This window comes from Elgaria multicarinata, chromosome 6 (assembly GCF_023053635.1).
Source record: "Elgaria multicarinata webbii isolate HBS135686 ecotype San Diego chromosome 6, rElgMul1.1.pri, whole genome shotgun sequence".
NCBI lineage: Eukaryota > Metazoa > Chordata > Lepidosauria > Squamata > Anguidae > Elgaria > Elgaria multicarinata.
In genome coordinates this window covers 39,293,742-39,303,224 of record NC_086176.1, presented here as the reverse complement: position 1 = coordinate 39,303,224, position 9,483 = coordinate 39,293,742, and the positions used below count along the sequence as shown (strand labels likewise).

Sequence of the window (9,483 nt, the reverse complement as noted above, 5' to 3'; positions counted from 1 at the left end):
ATGTATCCGGTGAGATCATAGGCAACAGCAATAATTCATTCATGAGGCTAATATTACTAGGCAGCCTGATTAAAGCAACAAGAATTTTACAAAGTTCATTGGAAACAGAGTGAATTGATGTGTTAAACCACAGTTGCACAGACATCTGGGATTGCAATCTATTTTTCTCTAATATTCACAACATGATGCCTCTCTTGCTCCCCTCTTCTAACCCCCCACACCCTACCAATCTCTGTTAAGCACTAGCCTGGGGCCTTACCTAGACCTAAGGTTTATCCCGGGATCGTCCCGGGGTTGTCCCTGCCTGCTCCTGGGATCCCCTATGTTTCATTTACATGAACAGGAATGACCCCGGGATGATCCCAGGATAAACCTCAGGTCTAGCTAAGGCCTGGGTAGCCAGCCCTAAGAGACACCATTTTAATTTCCCAGAATTCCTCAAACTCAATGTCTTATTAATAAGTAATAAGGGCTTCTGGCTCAACAGTGAGTATTAATCATATACATACATACATACATACATACATACATATATATCAACAGTTACTTGAAGCTGCTTGCATTAATCAGCTGAACGCATATGTCCTTTGTGAGGCAGAGAGCAGGTAAAGAATAACATGGTAGTTCTTAAGTTTGGAAAGCTGAAAGATATTTTTTGTTGCTACTGTAGTTAAACAGTCAGTAGGAGCCAAATGTGTAGTATTACCTAGAGGCTGGAAGGTATGTAATCCCCAAAAAGGTAAGTTCCACTTTTAGGATATAATGGGTACAGTCTGTATAATGGATATAGTTTATTAGCTAAATTAAGTTCACCTAAGCTAATAAGACACTGATATTTATAGGGTATTATGCTTTTAATACCTTGTGAATATTGCAGGAGCTAAGCACATAAAAGAGTTTACCAAAGGAAAAGATAGCTTCTGAGAAACGGCATTAATTTCTTGGAAAGAACTCAAATCTACTGAATTTAGAGATCTCACTTTCTCATAGTACCTGACCAAAGTCAAAGCTGTTGCTAAGCAACACCAGTCCGCCTTTCCCCAGGTTTGGTTTCCTGCACAAAGACCTTCTGCTGAAGATGTGTCCTTGCCAAGTAGTGCTAAATGTAATGAACCAATGACTCAGGGAACGAGACACTCACCCTCATGTGAACTTCACCTTTATGGAATATATATGTGGTGTGTGTGTGTGTGTGTGTGTGTGCCTTATATCCAGCAAGGCTGTGTACCATCCACGCAAGATCATTGGAGAAGACACTCATTTCAAGCATTAATTCCATTTTTATAATACTGAAATAAAAGTGAACAGCTGTTGTACAAAGAAACAAGGCAAAATATATCAGTGATCTTAAAATTATATAATCAAGTAATGAATAATTAGTAGGTTCTCCCAAACTACCATACCATTTCTGTGTTCGGTGTTAATCAATATACAAAAGGGTTTGTATATTGATTAGAACCAACAATCCATAGCAACATTTATAAATAATTACATGTTCATATCCACAGCTCCAACAATCCACAGCAGCATTTATACATAAAAAAAACACAACCATATGTATCAGCATCTCTTACTTATGTATCATTTTGTTCTCCATTACACAAATAACAAAACAATATAGGGTGCTCTTGTGCTGTTTTTATGGAGAGACAAAAATGGCTACAAATCTAAATCTTATTACTGCAGGTAACTCTGCCGTCCTTGTTCAGATGCAGAAAAAATATAACAGAAGAGTATCCAACAGTGTGATGCTTATTTAGTCAGGTTGAGTCCCACCGAGTTCAATATGACTTATTCTCAAATCAGTACAGATATGATTGGTACCTTAAAGTCCTAAAAGCCTGCATCTCCTGCCTGGACACCATCTCATTCTCCACTGAAGAAAAAAGTAATAATAATTTAAGGTTTGCTTGTAATATTTTTGTGAATAGTCAGAAACTCCAGAACTCACAACTGAAATGAGATCTGAGGATGGTCTAAAAAGAATGACACCAAACGGCCATTGGAAGGCATTAATTCCTATTGAGTGGGCATATTAATACACTGACTTTCTAATGGCCACTGGACTACATTAAACCAAAACTGACTAGTTACTTGTATGCTGACCTCTAGAAAATGTCACTCCAAACAGCCACTGAAATTCACTGAAATGGGTGGTGAGACTGAAGACTGAGCTACATGATATATCAGCCCTATTCAGGCTCCCTTTCCATGTGTGTGTTTGACTGATTGTGGAACCGATAGACTGATCCAGGCATTCAAATTACTCATGTGATGAGGGAGAGAAATTCCTTGGGGTTTGGAACCATGCAGGGAGCCTACAAGGAGGACACAGCAGATGTTTGCTTCAAATTTGTGGCAGGCAACGAGGGCAGCAGCGGGGTGTGTGGAATGCTCTCCTTCATTGCATGAGTAACTTGAATCCTTGAATAGGGCTATCAGTCCCACAATCAATCACATATAGAGGCTCCTCAAAGACTGGTGTGCCTCAACAGTCCCACCACTTCTTTCTTTTCATTACCATATACTTATTAATTGTTAGACATATGAATACTCTTCTTCAGTGTTCACGTACATTACTTCTGTAATCTTTTCAACAGTTTTATAAGGTAACTGTCTATCACTTCTTCAGATTTACAGAAAGCAACTGAGGTTAAAAGAATTGAACCTTCCATAAGGTTGTGCCTGATACTCATACACATGCAATCATTGTACTGCATTGAAATGGTTTGGGATGGTTTGTCATCGTACACACTGCTCTGTACGCTGCAGTTCTTGACATCTAACTGTTAATTATCTTGTTCTCCATTTCACGGCTAATACAGTCATAAAGGGATGGCCTGGAGAAACCTAAGGAATTACTACAGAGTTAGATGACTGGAATAGTATTGGTCTCTTCAGTCCATGAATATTCAAATATGATAGGCAGGGTTCTCAGATTACTATATGCCAGCCAGGTAAACAAAACAACAAGAATCTCATGCATCATGTAGGTTCTCAGCACACACCTGAAACAGCCCAGATCTTTGAAAATCTGATATTCGGGTCTTATAAAAGCCCTTTATGCCACATGCAACTCCCAATTGTGCCAGAATTTGAGTAGCCTGACACATATGCAACGTATCTGCCTCTCTGGTCCAGATGTATAGAAACATCATAGCTGGGTTTCTAAAAGCCTTATAATTCATCATCCTCTATCATCTCAATCGCCTTACCACAGGAAACAAAATGTATAGAATGTGTTCTGATGCAATACACCTGGAATCATATCTGCATTTCCTGTCTAGGATCTGCTTCTCTGGTTCAGGCATATGAAAATAAGATAATTGCATTTCTAGCTTTACATACCAGTATCCCCAACCTGTACATTAGATAATTCATGGGAAACAAAATGATAAGGTGCCAACCAGTAATTTCTTCCTGTCCTTGAATCCACTGTACTAGGCATGAATACACTTGCCTAGAACAGTATCTCTCTTTCTGGTCTAGGTAGATATGCAGTCATGTTTATTTGCATGTCCTTTCAACACTTTTCCAGAGACAAAGACAGTTCGCTGGCCTAGTTTAAAACCTGAATCGTGTGTTCCCCCCACAATCAAGTACTCTCAACAAAACAATCGATTCTAGTTAAGCTATTCATTGCCACCACTTCAATACTAGTACTTCCCCTACAGCAGGGCTAGGTAACAAGATTGCTAGTTATTTTGGCCTACAAATCCTATCATCCTTCAACATTGGCTATGCATGCTGGCTAGGACTGATGGGAGTTGTAGGGCAAAACATCCGGAGTGCCCTACACGTTGCCCACCCCTCCTCTACTGTGTTTTTATTCATAACGGATTTCTGTTCGGTTTAAACTCCATTTCTGTTTGGACATTTCCCATTTTGAAAATTAAGCCTCTATGAAGGCTACCACCATCAACTTACACATCAAGAGTGCTCTTCTTCCAAAGACTGTGCTGCCATCTATAGCAATGGCAAGGGTATGGCAACAGACCTTGTCCTCACTCCACCCTTGTTCCGGTTTCAAAAGGTGCCGGCTCAGACAGCTTGAAAGGTCCCACTAGCCAGGAGAGAGGTGTGTTGCGTGCGATATACTCCCACAGCTCATCCAAGTATTCTTGTGCCTTCTGCACTCGCTGATAGCTCTGGGACAGGAGGGCGCCGGGGAGTTCCTGAAAGGAGCCAGCGGCCGAGAAGGACGAATGGAGGTCTTTGGTGCTTTGGCGGATTTGCTGCACTTTATCCTGCAGGCTGGAAGGGAATCCTTGGATGCTGAACAGCAGTGCCTGGCAAGCAGCTTGCAGCTGCTGGATCATGTTGCGGAACATAGTCAGGGTTTGGGTCTCTACGTGCACGCATATGCATGCCTCTGCCAGATCTTTCTCACTCTTTTCTTTTATGTTTGCCTTCTTCCATTCTCTGAACATCTGGATCAGCTTTTCTTGGCCATCAGCAACCTTGGGCCTTCCTAGACGAGGCCTTAGCGCGCATTCTGTCCCGGCTTCCCTGCTGTGCGTCCAGATGACGCACAGGGGAATCCGCAGACAGGCCGCGCTGAGGCCTGGTCTTACCCGCCATAAGCGAAGTCGCTTATGGCGCGCCTTTTCCCCAGCTCCGGCCTCAGGCCGGAGCTGGGGAAAGTGTGGAGAGTTCCGCGGCTTTTCGCGGCTCCTCGCTTACTCGCGAGGAGCCGCGAAAAGCCACGGACCTGGCACGATGCGCTGTGCCCATCGTGCCAGGAGGTGGGTGATCCGGGGGGGGGGAAGATGGCAGAGGGCGACGAAGGAGACAGCGAGGTGATGGCAGAGGGCGACGAAGGAGACAGCGAGGTGATGGCAGAGGGCGACGAAGGAGATGTTGGGGGGGGGGGGCGGAGGGCGACGAAGGAGACAGCGAGGTGATGGCAGAGGGCGACGAAGGAGACAGCGAGGTGATGGCAGAGGGCGACGAAGGAGATGTTGGGGGGGGGGCGGAGGGCGACGAAGGAGACGATGAGGTGATGGCAGAGGGCGACGAAGGAGATGGTGGGGGGGGCGGAGGGCGACGAAGGAGATGGTGGGGGGGCGGAGGGCGACGAAGGAGATGGTGGGGGGGCGGAGGGCGACGAAGGAGATGGTGGGGGGGGCGGAGGGCGACGAAGGAGATGGTGGGGGGGCGGAGGGCGACAAAGGAGATGGTGGGGGGGGCGGAGGGCGACGAAGGAGACGGCGAGGGGGGCGGATGGGGGGGATTAAATTAAAAAAAACCCCTTACCTTCTCCGGCGGCTTCGGGCCCCACATGGCCCCTTTAAAAAAAAAAAAACATGGCCGACGCTGCAGGGCTTCCGTCGTCCCTGCGGGTCGGCCGTCTAGGAGGCTGGGCGGCGCGCGTTAAACTTAGCACGCCGTCGCCCCGCCTCCCTGCCGGCTTATCCCGGCAGGTCTAGCAAGGCCCCTTGTCTCCCACACCTTGCTTCGTATGTTCGATCAAGTGAAGAGTCTGCTGAAGCTGGGAAAGAGAATTCTGGATGGCCTGCTGGGCCCGTTTCAGCTTTGCCACGGAATGCTGGTAGGCCCTGTGGCAGAGTTTGACCGAAAGGGTGCCCAAGCGCACCAGATACTCCTGCTGCACATACGGCCGCACAGGAATCATGTCGCCATCCGTTAAAACTGCTGAAAGCAAAGCCAGCTCTTCATCTGTTATGGGAAGGTAGTCATCTATCAGCTCTTCAGATCTCCCAAGCATTGCTTCGGCACTGCGGACAGCTATCTGGCCCACTCTGGATTCCACCACAGTGGTAAGACTGTGGCTGATGATAGACTTGGTTGCTTTCATGCGCTTCCCTGAACAACTTCTTTGGTCATGTCTACAACACCGAACAGCTGGTTGGCCAAAGCCTCCTTGGTACTTGTCATTTTGGACGATACCATTTCTTTCGTGTCAGAGGCAACCTTATCAACGGTCAACTGAAGAACTGGCAACTTCTCCGCCAGTGTATCCAGGCCTTCAGAGGCGTATCCACTTGCCATTGCAACCTGGGGTTCAAGCTTAGTCAGGATAGGCTGGGCAATGGTGAGGGCCACCTCTGTCAGGATCTTCACCCCTTTCTCAGCAGTATCCAATAAGGATTTCACATAGGGGTGGGTGTCCTTGGTAGAGCTGAAGGCAGTGGCAGCTGCATCATAGGCAGAGCTGACCAAGGGCATATTGGCAACTCTCCTCAAGATGTTCTCCTGTGTTGGTTCCCCCGCCTCCTTGACTGGGCTCTTGGAAGACATGGCTTGGTGATGCAACTAGCAATAAGAAGGGCTGTAGGGCAAAACCACGCAATGTACATCGGTCTAGGTAGATAGAAATGTGATAGCTGAGCTTTATAAAGGCTTCTGTGCAAGGATCCCCAAACTATGTATCATCCTGTTCCCCACGTCAGGGTGAAGAAAATGCCATAGGGTGTGCTTCTGTCACTCTTTTATAGGTAACAAGACATTTCTGAGTGTCCTAAATACACTCCTGGAACAATGTCTGTCTTTCTGGCCCAGGCGTATGGAAATTTGATAGCTGGGTTGCTTGAAGTACTACATCTCAGCATGCACAAGTGGCTGGAATGTTATTTATTATGTTGAAATATTAATATGCCACCCTATAACCACATTCTCAATGTATACGATCTCCTTTCTAGCGTAATAAAACAATATAAGGTGTGCCTGGAGTGATCCTATAAGTAAAAATATGTTGATGCATTTCTAGATCATATAATATAACTGGAATAATACCTGCCTTTCAATTTAAGGATCTTCATCTCCAGGCCAGTGATACAAAAATGATAGCTCAGTTTCTTGAAGGCCTACATGCCACCATCCATTAGTGATATATCATTTCATTTTCTGCCATGGTAAAAAGAAAATGATGAGATTTTTATGCCACTTTCTCCTCATCAGTAGGAATTGACATTATCTACTTAGCTTGGTGAGTCACCCTGTGTTGTACCTATGACTGGGGGCGGGGGTATACTTGGTATTTTCCAAACTCTTTGTTATTGGTTGATTAATAACTTATTGCATTGTGTCCGTCTGCCAAGAGAGTGTAATGTGGGAATAAATAACAATGAAAATGTAGTCAGCATGTTTCAAGCACGTATGGAAGTCCAATACTATCATCCCTATATTTCAGATATTGGATGGAGTAAAATGCCCATATCTTTGCTAAGACCTGTTATAATCTAATGGAGAGATGTAATGGTTCAAACTAAGGCCTACAGAACTATGTGCAGGATACCAACCCATTCCAATGAATCATAGTGTCCATTCAGTACATAGGGACTGAATCTGGGGGCATATAAGCATTGAGCCACTATAATACTTCTAAGTTGCACAAAACTCTTGGCCTTGGTTCAAGTTACAAACCTGTATTTGTGACTTCTAATTACTATAGATGGTTTGACATCTGCCATATTGCTCTGTAGGCCTCAGAATGTCAAAGAAATATTTATATTTCTGAACAGCCATAGAGGTCAATTGGAAGCTGTTGGAATGCTCACCACAATGGCTATAGGAAACATGGGGAGACCCATGATTAGTTGGTGTTTTCAATGTTTACAAGTGCACTCGTCTCCTTAGAAATAGATTGTCCTTCAAAATGGCCATTTATAATCCATTTAGGGATGTCTAAGAAAGCCTTTTCCATTCATTTTTGACCAGAATTTGCACATTTCCAATCCAATCACACACTTAATCTGTGATCAGAATCTGTACATTTCTCAATCCAGACAAAATGGAGGTGCTATTAGCAGATGGTTTGTCTGCCTGGTTGAGTGTTCAATTAGGGATGTGTGAATCAGCAAAACTTGAGCTCTGAATTCCATCTCAATGCTCATTGAGTCCATATCAGTTTGTGAGTTGTTGTTTTTAAACCTTTTGCATAAAAATCAGTTGTGGGAATCTTTAAAATGTACACATTCTTCTGCCATTTGAAATGTACAGATTCTTCTGCCATTTATTAAAGTGTATCTGTGTGCATTTTTCAAATGTATGCATGCTGGGACCTAAATGGCTAAAGGAATGTCTCCTCCCATATGCACCTGCTCAAACCCTTAGGCCATATTTAGAGGCCCTCTTACAGGTAATAGACAGGTGGCATTAAGAGAGAGGGCTTTCTCAGCTTTGGCATCTCACTTATGGAATAGCCTCCCCAAAGAGGTTTGCCTGGCACCTGCACTATTATCTTTCCACTGCCAGGCAAAAACCACTCTTTTCTTTCAGGCATTTTAGAGACCTAGTTCTAGATTTGAGCAGCAGTTGAATGGGACATTTGCACAAATATCCCCAAATGTACGTGAGTTTACTCCGTAGACTAAAGCGAGGCGGATTCAATCTAATGAGGAAATTTGCACAAATAGAACTGGGAATCAGGAGTCAGACAAACGTGAGCACACTTTCAAGGATTTGCAAATATTTTTGGTGTTGTATTATATATTTTTACTGTTTGTTATTTCCAACTCTTTGTAAATCCCCCAGACAATGTTGGTTATTAGGCGGATTAAAAATATATTTTAAAATGCCTTTTTAAAAAATCTCCCTAGATGCAAAGGCAAGGTGCAGCTTGGCAGCTATACAGCAGTCTCAAATCCCCCTAGGACCAAAATCACATGGTGAAGTCCAATGACCTCATGGTCATTGTACACAAGAAAGAAACACACACACCACACAACACCCACATGTACATCAGCAGCAGGAATCCCCCCCACACACTTTCATAGAGGACAATGGTCCCACAAAGGTTGCGGCAGGGAATATTTGGCACAGTCTACATCCAAACAGCTTACATGGGCACACGGCCATCTAGAAACCTTGGATGGTCAGTGCGGCAAATATCAGGACCCATATTGCCCAGCCTGACTAGCTAAGCAGTTAGGAGATTTCATGATCAAATGGATCAAAGGATATTCTGCAAAGGGTATGATTTCATGATTGTATCCCAGCAGCCAACCTTACACATCTGGGCTTCTTAGGCTGAGAGCTAGCATCTCTCCAAATACAGTCCCTTGGGAACCTTGTTGAGATCTTTAGCATTCTAGGAAATGTACAGTGGTAAATAGCTGACAGTAGATATTCTTGTTTCAAAACAGGACAGAGGGTCACAATGGTATTAAGTCATAAGCAATAACAGCCGTAAACTAGGAATATTATCAACCAGGAAGGGAAGCTTGAAATGGGAAACAACATGTCTCCCAGGCGAAGACACAAATAGAATTATTTTGAGAGAATGGATTCATTTGACACTGAAATATCTATTGCATGTTATGATATACATGGATGTTTTTAATGGGCAGGTTTTTGTAACGAGAACTCCAGTTTTATGACTGCTTGTGAATGTGGCTTTTGATCTGAAAGCTGAATTCCATCCATGCAAATGGGAGTAATACAGACATTAAGGAGTAAAAGACATTGGTAAGAAAATGAAGCAAGTGTAAGGAGTAGAACTGATGCCAAAAATTAACAGAA

The 9,483-nt window shown here is 44.0% G+C and overlaps 1 protein-coding gene across 1 annotated transcript; it reads right to left on the bottom strand.

Annotated features, from left to right (window-relative positions):
* Positions 1-4,004: 4,004 nt before the first annotated feature.
* LOC134400419 (perilipin-3-like) lies at positions 4,005-6,261 on the bottom strand. Its single transcript, XM_063128751.1, is given in 3 exon segments — positions 4,005-4,467; positions 5,436-5,818; positions 5,821-6,261. Coding segments are annotated over 3 exon segments (1,287 nt in total).
* Positions 6,262-9,483: the final 3,222 nt, after the last annotated feature.